This window comes from Balaenoptera acutorostrata, chromosome 20 (assembly GCF_949987535.1).
Source record: "Balaenoptera acutorostrata chromosome 20, mBalAcu1.1, whole genome shotgun sequence".
Lineage (NCBI taxonomy): Eukaryota > Metazoa > Chordata > Mammalia > Artiodactyla > Balaenopteridae > Balaenoptera > Balaenoptera acutorostrata.
In genome coordinates, this window is record NC_080083.1 from 62462297 (window position 1) to 62482205 (window position 19909).

The window sequence follows — 19909 nt, forward strand, 5'->3', positions numbered from 1 at the left end:
TGGGGGGCACGTGGGCACGGAGAGCTGTTGGCTGGATGTCTGTGGCCCAGGGCGTGCGCAGGAAGGGCAGTTACAGGGGGTCCATCCTCAGACACACTGTGGGCAGCTCCTTCAGCCCAGAGAGGGGGAAGGGGCCCTAAGCCCTCCCACCCCCCCGCGGGCTCAGAAGAAACGCCCCTTCGCCACCTCCAAGCAAGCGAGGAGGTGTCCTTTGTGACAGTCCAGCTACAAGGACACAGGCAGTGGGGTTTCAGACCCTGACCCTCCTCCTTGGTGTGTTTTGTGGGCTGGTTTCCACGCAGGCAGGGGACGCAGCTCGGCCTCTGGAAAGCAGGCCGGGGTGGCTGGAGAATATGGTTGTTGGCAGTTGCAAGATGATGTCGGAGTTGGGGTGCATCTTTCTCCCGAGATGATCCCGCCCGCCTCCTACAAGGAGCGTGTGTTCTGCCGACGGGGCCAGAGGGCCCGGGCCGAGGAGGAGGCCGCAGCTTCCCTGGGGTCCTGCATCAGCTCTGGACTTGGTGGGACCCGGCTTGCCTTGGCCCTTAGGTCGATCTGAACACTTGTGGGGGGCGGTGGGGTGCACATTCCCTCCTGATCTTGTCCCCGTGTGCCTCCCCCGATTTCTTCCACGCCGGCCTGCAGTCTGCGTTGTTCCCAGGCCAGCCCCTCGGCCTCGCAGGGCCCAGGGCGAGAGGGCACACGGAGCCCGCATGCCATGGTCTGAAGTTGTAAATCAACCCACAAAGTGTTCCTAAAAAAGTGTCTCATCTTCCTGCTTTGACAAAAGCGTCTTTACAACGACCTGGGAAGCCAGGTTTGGATTTAGAATTCTCTGACCCCTCAGAGTTCTGCCTGGGGACTTGGGGGTGTGGGAGAACCAGCCCTGCCCTTGGTGCACCCCTTTCCCCTCCCATCCCTGGCTCTGATTTACTCCCCTGGGTCCGGGCTCCATCCAGAGTTCCACGGACAGCTTGCTTTGGGTCTGTTTCTTTTTTTTTTTTTTCATTGTTAAGTCTTAGTCTGTTTACTTCCTACTCGGTGAATGACAGTCCAGGCACCAATTATTGTAAGGAAAGAGAATAAGTATCACAAGAGAGGTGAAGCCTGAAGGATGTAGGGGATGTTAGGCTGGAAATCTGGCCGGAGTCGGATCATGGATGGCCCTGAATTATGGGCTGCAGGGTTCGGGCTGAACTTTGTTGGGGGGGGAGGGGTGGAGGGGAATCCCTGAAGGTTTTGAGCAGAAGGACGAGATCACGGCTGAACAGGGAGGAGGCCAGTTGGGCAACCGTGTGGAGGAGGGCGTGGAGGTCGGGGAGGCTCTGACGGTGGCCAAATGCTTCTGCTTTGCAGGGAGTGATGTTCTCCAGTGGATCACCCAGCGGCTGTGGGTCTCCAGTCTGGGTGAGAGCTCGTCTTTTCCTCCGAGACCAAGGGCTGCTGTATGCGCGTCACCCTGGGGGCATCTCTGGAGGGTAGAAGCTAAACGGGGGCTGAGCCCCCCGTCTCTGAGAAACTGACATTTTAATTGGAGAGATGAGAACTTCATGGGTAATCAAGAAAGAGTTCCTGGAGGGGGTGATGCATACGTACCCTTGGTCTCGAAACAAGTGTTAACCTGTGAATCCTGGAGGGAAGCTCAGAGGGTCTGTCTTCTCAGCGGGGAAATTAGCAAAGACGTAAACATGGAATGAACGAGGAATGGAGCGGTAACAGGGGAAATGGGGAGTAGTGACTTCAGCTGGGTGTGGAGGGCAGTGGACGGGTGGCGTGCACCTGGTACATTCTTGGATTCCAAGTTTTACCTGGGAGAGAGGCAGTGTAACCCGTGGAGGGTTTTGCAGCGTGGCGGTGTGTACAGTAATCACACTTAAGCTGGGATGTTAGGCAGCAGTCTGAAGGATGGATTGGAGCAGAAAGACTCGGGGACCTGACTTGCCACTAGCGAAAGGGCTGTTGGTATAACGAGGGTCTGGTCTCTGATAGAGGGAGGGAGGGTGGGGAGGAAGCCTCCCCACTCCTGGGAGGCTGAGCTGTGGGACGGGATGTGGGTTGGGTCCCTGGGCCTGCAGGATGGGAGGGCTGGGATTCTCTCTTGGTGGTAGAAAGACACCTGCTCTCATTGGTGCCTCTGAGAATGAACCAGGACAGTTTTCCTTTAATCGGTGCAAATCCAGAACCAAGGCTGTGTTTCTGAGCAGACTGGAGGCGGGTGGGAGTTGAAGGGAAGTGGCAAGGAGCCGAGGGTCTGGACCCAGGGTGCAGGCAGAGTTGAGCTTGGGGTAGAAGTTGACCATAAACACAGCCTCCCCTTCCTGCCCCTCTCGGGATGAAGACGTTCTCTCCCTGCTCCTCTGGACTTCTCCAGACCCAAAGGGCCCAGCGATGCTCCTCCAGGATTTCCCCATCCGTCACCCCAAATGCCTGCAGTGGATGACCTGTGGCACTGTCAACACTGGGGTCACTGACTCCCCTCCAGACTTACTGAGTTGTCATTCGGGGGTTGGGCTGGGGGACCCTCCTTTTAGCCTTGGCTACCCATATGATACCTGTCCACAGCTAAGTTCAGGAACCACTGTCCCCACTTCTTGGCTGAAGTGCTGTTAGGATGGGGGTACCTGCCTTGAGTTTGGGGTGCTATGCGGGGGCGGGGCTGTGAGCTTCTGCTCTTGGCCTCCGCTCTTAGCTTCCTTGTCTCAACTGCTTCTCCCCAGAGGCACAGAACTTGGGCAACTTTATTGTCAAGTACGGCTACATTTATCCCCTGCAAGACCCCAGGAACCTCGTTCTCAAGCCTGACAGCAGCCTCTATCGATTTCAGGTGAGCCTTGGCCTTGACCTTGGGTGTTAATGGGGGTTAGTGTCATCTGAAAAGATAATTGGTTGGCTTCACATCCTCACAGATCTTTAGAAACAGTGGAGGGGGCTGAGGCAGCTTTATGTTTTAAGCTACAGGGCTGGGGGCCAGGGGTTCACAGCCCAGTGTGTAAGCCTGGTTCCCTGGTTTCTCTTGTAGACACCGTATTTCTGGCCCACCCAGCAGTGGCCGGCTGAAGACACAGACTATGGTAAAACTCCGCCCCTCCTCCTATGCCTTGGGGAGGGCTTACCATGCTGCTTATTTACTTGCTGCATTTTGGTGACATTTGTCTTGCTGTCATCACGACAGTCAGTTCTTTACATCAGTTCTCATCTGTATTAGGAGTGATTCCCAGGGGAGGGACTGGGTCTGCTGAGTGTCCTCTTCACTGAGCTGAGCACAACAGGCTCACGCATAGAGGGGTTTTGAAATATGATGATGATGGAAAATGTCATTGTTTTCTTTTCCAGCCATCTATCTGACCAAGAGAAATATCAAGAAGAAAGGGGTTTTAGAAGAATATGAAAAGGTATAGAGATGCTTTCAAGTATAGGTTCTTATAATTGAGTGGAATATAGTCTTGAGTTGTTTTCCCCTGTTCCCCCCATTAATCGATTCATATGTACCATCATCCATCCATCCCTCATCCATCCATCCCTCCATCCCTCATCCATCCATGTCTCATCCATCCATCCATCCCTCATCCATCCATCCATCCCTCCGTCATCCATCTATGCCTCATCTGTCCATCCATCCATCCCTCATCCATCCCTCCATCCCTCATCCATCTGTCATCTGTCTGTCGATCCCTCATCCATCCATCCCTCATCCATCCATCCATCCATCCATCCATCCATCCATCCATCCCTCCATCCCTCCCTCATCCATCTATGCCTCATCCATCCATCCATCCATCCCTCATCCATCCATCCATCCCTCTTCCATCCATCCATCCCTCATCCATCCATATATTTAGAAGCAGCCGGCTGAAGTAAATTCTCCTCCATGTGGAGGTTCAGTTTCTCCTGCTGTAACTTACGCCCTTGCCTGGGCACACAGTAGCTACCACTTTCCTTTTGCTGTCCCAACATAATAGGACTTAATTAGTATGTGTGATAATGCATATTACAGGATGGACAAATTTGAACTTGAGTTTGAGATGGGAAAACAAGAGTGCAGACTTTTGTTTTAGGCAGGATGAGTCATATTTCTCAAAGAACACACCCTAACCCTCAAAAGGCTAGATTTCTGGGCAGAAAGCAACAATCTTGCTGGTTTTTTTTTTTTGCTTTTTACAAACATGTTTTTAGAAAGCCAGCATCACACCAATGTTAGGGCTTAGCTTTTTGGATTTGTTGTGCTCTGTTGTTGAATATTAAGTTCCCATATTCTCCTCCACGCTACCCCCCTCTTCCTTATCAGATTTGGGATACATTTATTAAAACAAAATCCAACCCGAGGGTTAAAAACAAAAACAAAAACAAACAAACAAAAAATCCAAGCCAACCTGTGGCTTCTGTTTTGAAGGCTTGTCGAGAATTCGGTGCTACCCTTTGAATGACTGCCTTTGCACAGCTGGGCTGGGAGACCGTTTGGCTGCGTCTCGTTGTTGACTTAGGACTTCCTGCCCTCTGCACACAGCATAGGTTGTGGGGCTCAGTGTTCTCATTTTGTTTTCCTCCTCTAGGAAGATTATAATTTCTTGAACAAAAAAATTAACTACAAGTGGGACTTTGTCATCATGCAGGCCAAAGAGCAGTACCGGTGAGTCAAAGATCTTGTTGGTCCCCCGGTTGTCTTTCCTCCTCCCTTCCTTCTTTGTTTCTTTTTAATGAAACTAACTTTTATTGGGTGTGTATGTGTTAAACAGTGGGTGAGACATAGGGAAGGTAGAGGCATCGTCTAGGGAGCCCAACAGACAAGCAGACAGGACATGATGCCTCAGTGAGTTGAGAGCCCCACGTCGGGGTTTGGAGAAGGAGCTGCAGAAACAACATTGAATCTGGAGGCTGCAGAGGGTGTATCCAGGTGAGGGATGGTGGTGGTGGATGGAGAGGAGAGGTGGGAGGGAGGGTGCTCTAAGCAGACAATCAGAATCTGCGGGCATGGGAGTGCCCGCCTGATGCCGTCCCTTGGAGCTGGCACAGAGAGTGCAAAGCCCCAAACTGGCGGAAGTGAAGAACAGGGGAGAGCTGTCATCAGAGTCACCTGTTAGAGCCACTCACTGCTCGCCCTCATTTGTCGGTTCAAAACTGGACCTGAAGTTCTCCCTGGGGGCCCTGCCTTGTCTGTAAGGGCCAGCTATACATGTTGGGGAGCGTGTATCAGTCAGGACGAGGTTAGGCTGTCGTAACAAACATCACCCAGCAACAGAGGCATGAAACCACAAGGCTCATTTCTTGCTCGTGTCACGTGTCCACCGTGGGTCAGCTGGGGCCCTGACATGCTTGCACCCACTCCAGGACTCACGTCACTTGTGCTCACAATTCACTAGCCAAGGCAGCTCATGTGGTTATGCCTGCTTCAAAGGAGGGTGCACGGGGTGTGCAGTCCTCCTGTGTGTCTGAGATGCAGGAGAGTCAGGAATATCTGGGGACCAATACCAGTGATCACCAAAACAGTGAGTCCAGCTGGCCTGGCCTCACTCACCCTGGCAGGTCCAGACCCCGGGAGGTCTAGAGTGGCTGGCACATGGTTGGGCTGGATGGTGGAGACCCCGTCCTCCTGAAGCAGCCCTGGAAGAAGAGCAGTGGTGGGTGAGTCAGGGTTCTCCAGAGAAACAGAATCTCGATGTATTGATCTAGCTAGAGAAGAGGTGGGGGAGGGGAAGGAGGGGGGAGAGAGAGGAGAGAGACTGAGATTGAGATTTATTACGAGGTATTAGGTCACACAGTTGTGGAGGCTGAGACGTCCCAGTACCTGCAGTCGGCCAGCTGGACCCCCAGGAGAGCTGATGTTTCGGTTGGAGCCTGAGGGCAGGAAGAGACCGATGTCCCAGCCCGAGGCCACCAGGCATGAGGCACTTCCTCTTCTTTGCAGGAGGATCAACCTCTTTGTTCTATTCAGGTCTTCAACTAAAAGCACCCTCATCCAAAGACACCCTCACAGACACCCGCAGAATAATGTTGACCCATCACCTGGGCACCCCCGGGCCCATAAAATTAACCATACCAAGTGGTGAGCACTGTTATGCAGGAGGGCCATCCGGGAAAAACAGAAATCCGAAAGGCAGAATGGCTTTATTGCTCACGTGGGGAAAATTTGTTCTCAGGCCTTAATTCATGCGGAGGGGCATTATGGGGAGAGCTGGCTCTGCGCTTTCACCACGAACATGCCTCTGCCTGGGTATTTTTGAGACAGAGCGGCAGGGGGGATGTTTGCTAATCTGTTGTCACGTGCATTTGTGTGTGAGGCTCCGCTGGGTGGGTTCCGTGCACTGTCTCATCCCACGCTGGGGCGAGGAAATGCCTGGAGCAGTAATTCTTGTCGCCCCTCACATCTGCAGCTGGGGAAACGGAGGCTTAGAGGGGTCAGAATACTTGGCCAAGGTCACTTGGTGAGGTTGTGGTCCAGCCTGGCCTAGTGTTACTCCCACTCAGTGGGCGGTTTTTAGTGCCTACTGGGTTCCAGCACTGGGCCGGGCCCCAGGGACACAGAGTTGGCTGGGATATGCCCCCGCCCCACCCCTGACCCCTCTCTATCTTCCTCTGCCTCTCTACTCCAAGCAGGAAGAGCCCATGACCCAGAGGACTGTGGACCCCCGAGCTGCCTTGCAGCACAGAGGTACCCCCAGTGGCCCCCGTGAGCCCCACCACACAGGCCTGAGTGTAAAGCTCTGAGCTGCCCACATCATGGGGCAGCCCCTTGGCCATTCGCTTCTAGACGCCTTGGGATGAGTGCTTCCTGAAAGCCACTCTCCTCCTGAGATGCTGGCTTTTCCCCACTGATTCTGTTGCTTCACTCAAAGGCTGCCTCAGATTTCAGGTTTAGGATCTGTGATGGTTGATTTTATGTGTCCGCTTGGCTGGGCCACAGTGCCTAGAGAGTTGGTCCAATACCCATCTCAGATGTCACTGTGAAGGTGTTCTTTAGATGAGATGAGTATTGAATCAATAGACTTGAAGTAAAGCAAATGACTCCCCCAACGTGGGTGGGCCTCATCCAAACAGTTGAAGGCGTTACAAGACTGGGGTTCCCAGAGGAAGAAGCAATTCTGCCTCTAGACGGGCTTGGACTTGAGTTGCCGCATCAGCTCTTTCCTAGTCCTCCAGCCTGCTGGCATGTCCTGCAGAATTTGGACTTGCTAGCCTCCTCAATCGTGTGAGCGAATTCCTTGAAATAAATAAATTCTGTCTCTGGCTCTCTCTGTTTATTCTCCTACTGCTTCTGTTTCTCTGGAGAAGCCTAACTAACACAAGTACAAGATCTCACCACAAAAGCAGGTTGGCCACGTAGTCTGGCTCATGAGGCACCCATTTCGTTCCCCTGAGTCTCTGCACACAGACCTCTCTCCTGAATCCCAGACTCAGCATCTCAGCTATAAACTCAACATCTCACGTTGACATCACACCTCAGCCTGACCTTGTCCATACTTGAATGTTTCCGCCTCGCTCCCCAAGCCTTCTCTCCCTTCAGCGTTATGCGTATCAGTACAACGAACCCCCATTCACCTCTCCCCGACCCGTGTCCTGTGTTCAGTCATCCAGTCTCGCTGGTACCGCTGGCAGAATCTCTTCTGCCACACCTGTCCACTTCTGTCTGCTTCCGTCACCCTGGAGCCAATCTCACTGTCAGCTGGACCATGGCAGCATCCTCTGCTCCCACATGCCCCCAGTTTTGAAACACAAACAGGATCCTGTCCCACCCTTTCGAGAGAGAACACTCAGTTCAAATGTCATGTGCTCAAAGAAGCTTTTATTTCTTTTTTTTTTGTTTAAGTTTTATCGGGGTATAGTTGGTTTACAATGTTGTGTTGGTTTCAGGTGTACAGAAAAGTGAATCAGTTAGACATAGACATATATACACTCTTTTTTAGGTTCTTTTCCCATTCAGGTCGTTACAGAGTACTGAGCAGAGTTCCCTGTGCTGTACAGTAGGGCCTTATTAGTTATCTAGTTTATATACGGTAGTGTGTGTATATCAATCCCAATCAAAGAAGCTTTTCTGATTAGCTGTTATTCTGCTCACAATCATCCTGAAACTCCATGGCTCAGAGTGGCAACAGTATTTTATTATCTCTAAAGTGTTCTGTGGGTCTGGAGTTTGGGACGGCTGGGCTGGGCAGTTGTGGATCAGAGCCTCTCAAGTGCTTGCAGCCAGAGGGCTGGAAGGTCTGCCTTGGGCTTCCTCACAGCACCAGGCATATAACACTGCCTACAGGTGGTTGGAAGCCCCAAGGGCAAATACTTCACTGAGGAGGGTGGCAGCTGCCCCACCTTCGATGGCCCAGCCTCAGAAATCACACAGTGCCGTTTGTGATATACTCTGTTGGTCAGCACAGCCACAAACCCCACCTGGTCTCAGTGGGGGAAGACATAGACCTACCTGGCAATGGAAGGAGGGTCACAGGACTGTAGACATACTATTTAAAAAGTACCACACTGGCCATCCCTGATTCTGCATTATAGTACACTGAATGTGTCCTCACAGCTCATGACACTATTTGTAATTTTATATTTATTTCTTGACTATTTGTGGAATGTTTAGACCTAAAGGTACTCAAGGAAGGGCAAGAAATATGTCTTTGTCAGTCTGCTCAGGCTGCCGTATCAGAGTACCATAGACTGGGTGTCTTTTTTTTTTTTTAAAGTAACTCTTTTTTTTTTAAAGGATTTTCTTATTTATTTATTTATTTATTTATTTATTTTTGGCTGTGTTGGGTCTTCGGTTCGTGCGAGGGCTTTCTCCAGTTGCGGCAAGCGGTGGCCACTCTTCATCGCGGTGCGGGGACCGCTCTTCATCGCGGTGCGCGGGCCTTTCTCTATCGCGGCCCCTCCCGTCACGGGGCACAGGCTCCAGACGCGCAGGCTCAGCAATTGTGGCTCACGGGCCCAGCTGCTCCGTGGCATGTGGGATCTTCCCAGACCAGGGCTCGAACCCGTGTCCCCTGCATTAGCAGGCAGATTCTCAACCACTGCGCCACCAGGGAAGCCCTAGACTGGGTGTCTTAAACAACAGACATTTATTTTCTCACAGGTCTGGAGCGGGGGAAGTTCAAGATCAAGGTTCTGGCAGGGTTTGGTTTCTGATGAGGACTCTCTTCTCAGCTTGCAGACAGCTGCCTTTTTGTTGTGCTCTCACATGGGGGAGAGTGACAGACAGAGAGACAGAGAGACTCTTCTGGTATCTCCTATTACCAGGGCACTAATCCTGTCATAAGGGCCCCACCCTCATGACCTCATCTAATTACTTCTAAACCCTAATTCCTTCTTAAAGGCCCCATCTGCAGATACTGTCGCATTGGGAATTAGGGCTTCAACGTATGAGTTTTTTGGGGGTGCAAACGTTCAGTCCATTACAGTCTATTTGGCTCACCCGAATTCTCCCAGTGTTTGGAACATAGTGGAGATCAGTAAATACATGATTGAATCAAAGTGTCATTGATGAAGGGATACTGTTGCTGTAAAGATCACAACATGACAAACTAAGATAATTCTTCGTTTACTGGTTCTCTTGAACGCCGTTCATCACCACTCTCCTCCAATAACCTCTGTCACGCAAGAGCACAAGAGCAAAGCCAGAAAGGGCATTGCAGTAAATTAGCGATCAACTCTATTGCCAAGGTGGTCCAGCATTATGGAAAGTCCACAGTGCCTCAGGCCATCTGCAGCCCATCTTCCTGAGGACACGGGGTAGTTAATGCGGTAGAAAATCCATTTCAGTTGGCAAGGGGGAAGTTGGAGTGACAGTGTTTATAGTTAATTTCCAGAGGAGGCTGCAAAACACCCCACTGGAAGGGCACTCTCCACCCACCTGGCTCTCTGGATATTATGTTACTCACAATACATGAGCTGGCACATAAATCCGCCGACTCTGTCTCGAGGAGGGCGCGTGCGTCATCCTGCGTTGCCTGGGCAAACAAGCATCACCGAGCGGAGCGCAGGTCGCCGTGGCAATGGCACTGGATGGGGTATGATAATGAGCCCTGCCTCACCCCTGTCATTTCCTACCTGTAATGGGAAAGAGGGAGACTGGGAGATGAGAGGGAGCGTGAATAACCTTTCACAGTAATCAGCTGGGCTCAGAGAAACCCTGACTTGGTGCGAACTCTTTGAAGTGACAGAGTGGAACTGACAGAGAGAAACCAGAACTCCCCAGAGCCTGCGTTTTCCCCATCTCAGGCTCTGGCATTGCCGTTGCCTCCTGACTCAGGTGTTGATTATGTTGTTTATCAGAGCAGGGAAAGATCCGGAAGCCAGGTGGGCCCAGAACGTCATCCACGCTCACTCCAGTGGCGACGCTGGTGGAGGTGGTCTGATCATGGTGGCACGATCGCATCTCACGCTGGTGCTCTCAGGGGGAGCTGGACTCTGGGACCAGATTCCTGGTTCAGGTCCCACCTCTGCCCCCTGGGGACAGCACGACCCTCAGTGGGACATTCAACCTCTCCGTGCTTCAGCCCCTGAACTGCAAATTGAGAATTGCTCACTGGGAGGATCCGAGTTAATATGTATAAAAGTATTTAGCAGGGTATTTAGCACATAAGTATGATATTAATGTTCGCTGTTTTCATTATTCTCATTATGGCAAAAGCACAGATTATTTGGGCAGATTGAGAGAGTGGTCCGGAATGCGGTCCAGCAGGAAGGGGGTCCATCAGTGAGCAAAAGATGCAAAACCTTACTGGCCTTTAACGTGGCTTTTGGCTTTTCAGGGCTGGAAAGGAAAGGAAGAAAGCAGACAGGTACGCACTGGATTGCCAGGAGAAGGCGTATTGGCTGGTCCACCGATGCCCCGTGAGTGCCATCCTCCCTGGTTTCACCCATCTCTTCTTGCGCCTGACCACTCCCAACCTTACTCCCCATCCCCCTTTTGTGGCTCATCTCTGCCTGGAGCTAGAATTGAATCTGCAGGAGTTGCTGCTCAGTGTTGATTAACATCCAAGGGCCTCTGACTGGAAGAGGAGATTCACCATCTGGATGGAGTCTGCCCGTGGCCCATCCGTTGCTCTTAGGACTGAGTGCATTTCCGTAGCGGAGGGACCTGAATGAGTCTGCCTTGTGTGAGGGCTAGGACTCGATGCCTTAGAAGAGGAATGTAAGAAGAAAAAAGTAGGACACAGGCTCCACCGCACGAAAAAAATCACACGTGTAGGGAACCGGAAGCCGGCCTCGCCACGGCCATGCTGTGTCTCTTGCTGCCCTCCTTTTCCTCTCTGGATCTGGTCCCCGGCGGAGATGGGGGCCAGGGGGTAAATGTGTGCTCAGCCTCATGGCTTAGAACACGTGGCGTCTCTGGCTTTGGGACGTTAGGTGGCCTAGAGGCACAAGCTGTACATACGAGATGCGACTTGTAGCAGCTCATTACTTGGGAGGGAAGCCACATCCCCAGCGCGGAGAAGCAGGCTGTAACCGCCACCCACCGCGGGGACCTCTGCCGCCTCGGTTCCCTCCTGCGTCAGACCCGTGTGCTGCCTCCCGGGCACTGGAGGTGGGAGATATGGAAGGAATTCTGCAAAGTGGAGCATTCGGAACACACGTTTCTCCTCTTCCTCCTTTAGTTTTCTTGCCTGGCCGAGAACCAAGTTCTCAGAACCAGAGAGCGAACCGCGTCCCTCACGGGGCCAAAGCTTCTGGAGTTTTGAACTTGGAGCCCATCGGATTTGGGCCGTTTTGCTACTTTTCTTTCTGCATTCAAGACAGGCAGCCCATAAGGTGTTCCAGCTGCGAGGGCATTGGTTTGGATGCCTTGTTGCCGAGGTTAAGGCCCTGGGGTTGAGGCGTGTTTGGTTTTGCTTTGTTTCAGGGCACCTCCTCCAGCTAGACCACTTGGCCGATGCCCGACCCAGGTCCCTGGGGGCCTGAGCGGAAGGCTGGTTGACCTAGCACAGGGTCCCGGAGGTCAGAGCCCACACCCGCCGTCCCGCTGGTAGCGCAGGAGTGAGATCTTTGTGTGAGAGGGAGCCAGACCTTGCGCAGCCCATATTATCTTCTGATCCTGAAGGGGGGGACCCTTGGTGAGGAGAATGGCGAATGGTGGATAAGCCTCTCAGATGGTAAGGGGCGCTGGTGCCCCGTGGCACCCGTGACCGAGGCGGTCCTGCTCCTTGTAGGATGGAAAACGGCCTCCGTATCACATGTGGAGACTCCATGCTGTGGGATGCCCATGTGCCTGCATCCCTTGCCAGGCGACAGAGTCTGACTGTGCACGCGATCTGCCCTGGGACCCTCTCCTCCCCTCTGTCCCTGCAGCCAGGAGGTCTACAGGGACACGACGAGAAGCAGAATATCCGTGTTGTTCTCAGGCCTCCTGGGGCAGCTCTCAGTCCCGACGCCGGGCAGGTGGCCGAGTGGCTCTTCCCTGCGTGATACAGAAGCACAGACGTTCAACAGTGTGTCCCTGGCAATGGCTTCTACCACCACCTCCCCCATGGTCCCCACTTCCTCCACCTCCATCACCTCCGTTGTCACGGTCACCGTCACCGCAGACCTGAGTGGAGACCTTACGGTGCCCCGGGCTGTGGGCCAAGCATCGTTCTGCACGCGCTTTCTCGTTCCACCTCTGCGGCCCTACCTGAGAGGCCACGTAATTAGTCCCGTTTTGCTGATGAGGAAGCAGAGGCCCAGGGCTGCTGCTGACTCGCCAGTGACAGCCAGTGAGTGAGCGCCAGGGGACCTGGACCCACAGGCTGCAGAGCCTTGCCTCCTGGTCTCCGTGCTCCTTTGCCTCCAATGACAGTGTCACGTGATGTTGTTGTGCGTTTAGGGTCTTTTGTCACTAGAGCATCACGTGGTTGCTGCCACTGTCATGCATGTGGTGTAGGGTTCAGAGGTGCCCGTCCCTCACTGGTGGCACTGGGGAGCCCACGCTCAGAAGGAGGCCTGATGCGCTTGGAGCAGACATGAAGCTCCCCGGACACAAAGCCTCTCTCCCCGCCCCGGCCCTCTCACCGCCGATCCCCTCTCGCCCAAAACCGGACCAGGAGTCGGGGACGGGCCCTGGTGGCCCTGGCTCCTTCTCTCCCTGACTTTCGTAAAACCTTCAGCCTCTCGGTGGCCCAAGAGCGTCAGGATGAGGGACGCGTCCTGTGTGAAGAGCATCCGGTTTGAGGTCTGCCTCGGCTGGAAACTGCGCAATCTGACTGACAACCCAGCAGCCCAGGCGCTTGGGGGCTGTCAGACCGTCTCCAGGGGCCCCAGACACACTGTCAGCTGGGCGGGAGGAAGCCAGCCGGGCAGACAAAGCGTTAGGCTGGGTGGGGTGACCTTAGCCAGCTGCCGTACTTACTGAGCAGATTCATCCCCTGTTCGCTGGTCTGTCCCTGAATCCGCGAAACCTTCCTGGGGCCCTGAGTCTGCACGAGCCGAGGAGCCGGGCGCTGGGTGTGAGGTAACTGCTGAAGGCCGCTGAGCACCTGCCACGTGCCTGGGCTAAGCTCTGGGTCTGGCTGATCCCATGGACCTGACGGAAATGCTGTGACACAGGGGTGTCATTGCCCCGTCGTTCAGGTGGGGACATCGGGGCTCTGGAAGCTGCAGCGGCCCGGGCAGCACTGGGACGTGAACACACCTCTGTCTGACACGCTGCTGCCGTGGGAGGTGCACCCACGGGTGGGCCCCTCTCTCAGCTCAAGCAGCTCCAAGTCCAGACTGCTGACCCTGGTGAGCCACGCCCTCCCGGAGCTGAGACCTCAGTGTGAGGGGCACAGCGAGGGGGGATGGATTCAGGGAGTGGGGGGCATCCTGTCACGAAGAAAAACGAGGTTCCTCTCACATTTTTCCCCAGTGGAACAGGGTACAGATCTGGGCACGATGCAAACAACGGTTCATTGTGTGTAAACGAACAGAAGGAGAAACGGTTCCTTTAGAAAAGTCACCTTGGGGCCTCCCGTGCATCGTTGCTGTGGCATCCGTGTCTCCCCAGGACACAGGCCGCTGACACGTGGGCCATGGGTACAAGGAGGGTGTGGTCTGGGGACAGAGGCGGCCTGTGGCACGTGTGCTCTAAGTCGGGCGGTTGCTGGTCTGAGCGTCGAGCTGAACGGCCTTTGTTTCAACCACGAGTGCAGACACTCACCCGAGAGGATGCCTGTCCTCCACTTCCCGCTGAGGTTGGACTGAATGTCCAGAGAGGGGCAAAGTAAATTAAGTTACAGCTCCGTGACTGAACGCTGTGACACTATGAAAATAATATTTTCGAAGGCCATTTGTGAACCTGGGGAAGTGGTCTGACATACAACGTTTTACCATTAAAACAGGATGGGAGAGTCCATTGACTCTGATCCAAATTAAGAAGAAAAACCCCAAGCATCTGTTTTGTGAATTTCCACTCTGTGCCAGGGGCTTAGGAGGCAATGGGGGTCTTTGCCCTGGGAGCCGAGACAGACGTGGCCCTCAGGGAGCTTACAGTCTGGTGGAGGGTCTGAGACTAGAACTGCTGCACAGCAAATGTGTCCTGTGCGGATGCGGGGACAGCTGTGAGGGGCGGGGTCCTGCTTCAGATCCGGGGTCTGGGACCAACTCTCCGTGGAAGTAACGTTCACGCCAAAGTCAGGCTCCTCCAGCCCTTCCCTCCAGTTCTGTCTCTCCCTGCGTCAACCTCATCTCTCTCTCTGTCCCCTGTTTTGTTTTGTTTTTAAAACGATCTGGTGTTTTATTTGTTCTTTGTTTTCTGTGCCGTGCACCAGAAAGGTCCAAACTGTACGTTAGGGGAGAGAGTGATGGTGAGAAGAGGAGAGAACAAGACAAGGGACGGGAGGGATGTGGTGCAACCATGTGTCACCGGGACGTGACACCAGCGCCCACCCCGGCCCTGCTCTGGGACCGTCCCCTCCTCGTGGGCAGCCCTTGGGGGTACGAGGGTCCTTTCCCAACCTGAGTTAAGGAGCCGTTAGCAAATTGTTTCTTTGGCTTTCGCGTCAGGGATGTTCTCGGGCATCACGCCCTGGCGTTCACACTTCCTCCGGCTGGAGGCGGTGGTGGTGGGCTTGGCGTCTCTGGGCAGGCGGGGCTTCCTGCACTTGGCCCGGGCTGCACGCGGCTGCATGGCTCCCTGTCTGCTGACAGCCCACCGCCAGGCCCCCGTGGCCCTTGTGTCCTGTGCGCTGACGGTCAGCTCTGCGGTATCTGCATTCCGGCTGCCTCTTGCATCCCAGAAACTGTATCAGCGGTGGCTCTGGTGACTGTTGTGGAGAGCAGAGACCCCCATGCTACCTGGTGAATGAGTGGATGGATGAATGAGTGAGTGCATGAGTGGGTGAATGAATGCATGCCTGAATGAATGAGTGAATGATGAATGAGTGCGTGAGTGAATGAATGAGTGGATAAGGGAATGAGTGAATGAATGAATGAGTGGATAAGGGAATGAGTGAATGAATGAATGAGTGCGTGAGTGAATGAGTGGGTGAATGAATGCATGCCTGAATGAATGAGTGAATGATGAATGAGTGCGTGAGTGAATGAATGAGTGGGTAAAAGACTGAGTGAATGAATGAATGAATGCATGAGCGAATGCAGCCTGGGAGTCTCCCAAAACAGCAGCAGGAGAAAGGCAGCCCCATGCAGAGGTCTGAAGGCAGGGCCCCGGGGTGGGACTGCAGCTGGATGGGAGCGGCTGAGAGGTGAGGAGAGGCCGGCAGGGACCGGCCGGCAGGACAGGGGCCGGCGGGGACCGGCCGGCAGGACAAGGCCCGCGGGCGGCTCCGGCTCAGGGTCCTGCGCCGATTACACAGGTGCACCGTGTAGCAGCTGAATTCACATCAGAGTGTGGATCAAGTTCAGAGCCAAGAGTTGGAGAAGGGGCCCAAGACGCGAGCAGACGACTGCGCGGAAGCCCCTGAGGCTGGAGGGCCTGCTGGGGGGCAGGGGCCCCGAGGGCGCGGGCCGGGGGGGAGCGTGTGTGTGTGCGTGTGCGTGGCTGTGCCGGGACGTACGTGTGTGAGCTGCAGACGTGAGCACATGTGCCTGTGTTCGAGCGTGAGTGCATACCTGTGAGACTGTGAAAGAGTGATGATGTGAGTTGTGAGTGGGAGGGTGTGTGTGCACGTGAGCGAGTCTTTGAGCGTGAGAGTGAGTGTGTACGTGTGAGTAGTGTGAGAGTATGCGAGTGTGCATGTGTGATGTCTGTCTTCCGTCACCCTGGGGGGATTTCTTTGTCCCAGACGGGTGCCCGCACCAGACAGACAGAGGAGGTGGAAGACCCGAATTGCTGGCCCCGAGGGTCTGAGAGACGGAGCAGGACTGGCTGGGGAGGTGGCTTCCTGAGGGAGACAGACAGACGCTGAGGCCGGCTTTGGGCCCGGTGTTCACACACGTGATCCTACGATGAACACAGCCTTTGCTTGGTAACAGGGACGCTCTGCTGAGAGCTCCATACTCCATCGTGCTAAATCCTCACAGGAACCTGACAGGCAGCAGGGATCGTCTGCAGTTCTCAGGGGTGGGCAGGGCAGAGAGGAGAAGTGGTTTCCAAGATCTTCCTCACAGCTGGGAAGTGGCAGAACCGGGATTGGAAACTCTGGGTGCCTGACGGAAGCCTGGACTCTCCAACACAATGAACTGTAGAGCGGGAAGGGAGTCGGGAGTCCCATGTGCTAATCCCAGAGAACTCTGATTGAGTTTGCATGTTGTTTATCCATCTGTGTACCCGCCTGCTCATTCATCCATCCCCCTACCCACCCCTCATCCGTCCATCCATCCACCTACCCACCCTCCATCCATCCATCCATCCATCACTTATCCATCCATCCATCCACCTACCCACCTACCCACCCTCCATCCATCCATCCATCCATCCATCCATCCATCCATCCATCCATCCTCCCTCCCTCCATCCCTCTCTCCATCCCTCTGTTTTAGGCTCTGGGGATGCTGTGGTGGTGGAATAGCCCCATGAAACTCACCAGCTCACCTGGAGAATCGTACACACCCCTGTAGCTCCCCACAGGCTGGACCACGACCCTCAGCTTGGTCTCACAATTGGCAGCTTGACCAAGATCCAAAGTTAATCAGAAACTGGAGACTCTCCCAGCGGTGGTTCTTATGTTGTTTTTGTTTTTGTTTTCCCACTCAGCCGGGAATGAATGACGTGCTGGACTATGGCCTGGACCGAGTGAGCAATCCAAATGAAGATCAGGTAAAACAGGTAGGTCTCTGCTGCATACGTTGGGCGGGGCCTAGGTCAGGGTCTCAGGCTGGGAAGGTGTCCACATGTCTGTTGTCTGTTTGTGTCTGTGGGGCACTGGTACCTCCCCTTTGAGACTGCCAAAGAGGGGAGGCCTATGGGCTGTGTGGTATCAGAGCAGGGAGACCATGGCAGGGGTTCTGGTCAAGAGAGACTGGAGTCGGCAGCGTGCAGGTCAGAGCCAATGGGATCTAGATGGTTGGTTTTCAGACTTTTCTGAGTCACTTCCCCCTTTGAAAACCTGATGAAAGTTATGAACCCATTTCACCCAGAGGTGCACAGACAGGCATTTCGCACACAATTTCCGCCAGTCCCCCCTCCCCCGCCCCGAAGTCTGTAGGCCCCAGGCTCACAACCCTTGAATCAACTTTGGGTTTAAACCTTAATCCGCGTGACCGGACCTGGACTGTCCCACTTTCTTTTGCATCTCGTTGGGTGGGATCTTTGGAAAGATTCTCCTGTGCTTTTTATTTTAAAAGGACCCTTTTCCCCCAGTAGGCCACCATTGATGATGGATGGCCAATTTCCTAAGACGGGTTTTTATTTAAAGAAAGGTGGTGCAGAAGCTTCTGAAAGAGTGGGCACCCGGTTAGGGTTTCCCGACCGTGGCACTGTTACTTGGGGCCAGACCGTGCCCTGGGGGCTGTCCTGCGCGCTGTGCAGTGTTCGGCAGCATACCTGGCCTCCACGCCCTGGATGCCAGTAGCTCCGCGCCTTTCCCTGCCTGCCCCTCAGTCCCAACTATTAAAAGTGTCTCCAGACTTTGTCCGGTGTCCCCCGGGGGGCCAAGATTGCCCCAGCTGAGAACCAGAGCTGCCAGTAAACCAGCCTAAACCCACGTAAACTAGCGGTAGATGGTTTCCTTGCTTTCTGTCTACCGTTGTCTTTGGGCAGCAAGGGGTCAGGGGCCTTGTTAGCCTAGCGTGTCATCCGTGAGCCAGTGCCTAAAGCCCTGGGCGGGGGCCGGGGGGTGGGGGGTGGGCCCGGAAAGGAGGAGGAAGGAAGTCGGAGGGGCAAGAGGAAGGAGCACGCGAAAGCTGGCTGGGAGGCTCTGACTTGTGTATGCTGCCCACCGGGGCCGGGAGCTCAGGATGGCTTTGGGGACCGCCCCCGCAGTGTGTGGGCCAGAGGCCCAGGTTTCGGCTGGAGTCCACCTGCAGGGGACGTCGCGTCCCCAGAGGGCATCCCCCGGGGACGTTGCTGGGACCCTCATCTGTAATTCAGAGTCACCCTTCCTTTGGTGCATGCTTGGCACTGTCAGCCTTCAGCGGCCTTTCCTACGTTCCCCTCGTCAGATAACAGATAATTGCTGGGGCCTTGTCAGGCTTGGTTACCAAGGAAACAGTGTCATCAAGGAAAATACTGAACCGGGCTGGAAGATTTGCAGTTATTATGGGTCAGGCAGCTCTGGAAACCTCTGTGGTGTGGAGGAGGGGAGGGTGGAGGGGGAAGGCCCATCACTCGCTCTGACCGGGCGCTGCTGTGTGTGTCTGTGTATATGTGTGTGTGCGCGCGTATGTGTGTGTATGTATGTGTATGCGTCTGTGTACGTGTGTGTGTGTATGTATGTGTGTGTGTGCGCGTCTGTGTGTGTGTATGTGCGTGTATGCATGTGTCTGTGTGCGCGCCTGTGTGTGTATGTGTATTTGTGTGTGTATGTGTGTGTTTGTGTGTGTGTGCATGCGTCTGTGTGTGTGCGTGTATGCATGTGTCTGTGTGTGTATCTATTTGTGTGTGTGTATGTGTTTGTGTGTGCGCGCCTGTGTGTGTATGTGTGTGTCTGTATATGTATGTATGTGTGTATGTGTCTGTGTGCACACGTCTGTGTGTGTATGTGCATGTATGCATGTGTCTGTGCGCCTGTGTGTGTGTATGTGTTTGTGTGTGTGCGTGCGTGCATCTGTGTGTGTATGTGCGTGTATGCATGTGTCTGTGTGTGTCTATTTGTGTGTGTGTGTATGTATGTGTTTGTGTGTGTGCGCATCTGTGTGTGTATGTGCGTGTATGCATGTGTCTGTGTGCGCGCCTGTGTGTGTGTATGTGTATTTGTGTGTGTGTGTATGTGTGTGTTTGTGTGTGCGCGCATCTGTCTGTGTGTGTATGCAGGTGTCTGTGCATCTGTGTGTGTGTGTCTATTTGTGTGTGTGCGCGCGTCTGTGTGTGTATGTGCATGTATGCATGTGTCTGTGTGTGCGTCTGTGTGTGTGTGTCTATTTGTGTGTGTATGCATGTGTGTGTGTGTGCACGCGTCTGTCTGTGTGTGTATGTGCGTGTATGCACGTGTCTGTGTGGCGCGCGTCTGTGTGTGTATGTGTGTGTATGCACGTGTCCGTGTGCGCGCCGGTGCACGTGTGTGTGCGCACGTGTGCGTGGGGCGGGATCTCTAGTTTCAGCCCTGGCAGGACGGTGCAGATGCTGAGTGAGCTGCCTCCTCTCGGGCGCTCTCTGGGGTGCCTTCCCAGGAGGGCGGCCAGGCCCCGCCGCCGAGGAAGTGTATCCAGGCTCCCTGGCGGGCAGGCCCGGGGCCGAGATGCCTCCTGCTCTCCGAGCCCCTTTCCTGGCAGACGCGGGCCATGCTCTCAGCCCGGGGTCCGCGCACGGGCCGGGGGTGAGGCTGCGGCCGTGGCGCTGTGTGACCGGGGTGCTGTCACTGCCGTTTACGCTCTGTCTTCTGTGTCTCTCTCCCACCAGCTCTCTTTCTCCTGT

The 19909-nt window shown here is 54.4% G+C and overlaps 1 protein-coding gene across 1 annotated transcript in view; it reads left to right on the forward strand.

The window, feature by feature from the left end:
* RGS9 (regulator of G protein signaling 9) overlaps positions 1-19909 on the forward strand; it is a 66536-nt gene that overhangs the window by 14203 nt on the left and 32424 nt on the right. Inside the window, exons 3-9 of the mRNA XM_057536064.1 lie at positions 1357-1407; positions 2718-2824; positions 3020-3071; positions 3334-3392; positions 4551-4627; positions 10737-10818; positions 17093-17155. Of these exons, the coding sequence (XP_057392047.1) occupies positions 1357-1407; positions 2718-2824; positions 3020-3071; positions 3334-3392; positions 4551-4627; positions 10737-10818; positions 17093-17155 (491 nt within the window). The remainder of the gene's footprint in view (positions 1-1356; positions 1408-2717; positions 2825-3019; positions 3072-3333; positions 3393-4550; positions 4628-10736; positions 10819-17092; positions 17156-19909) is intronic.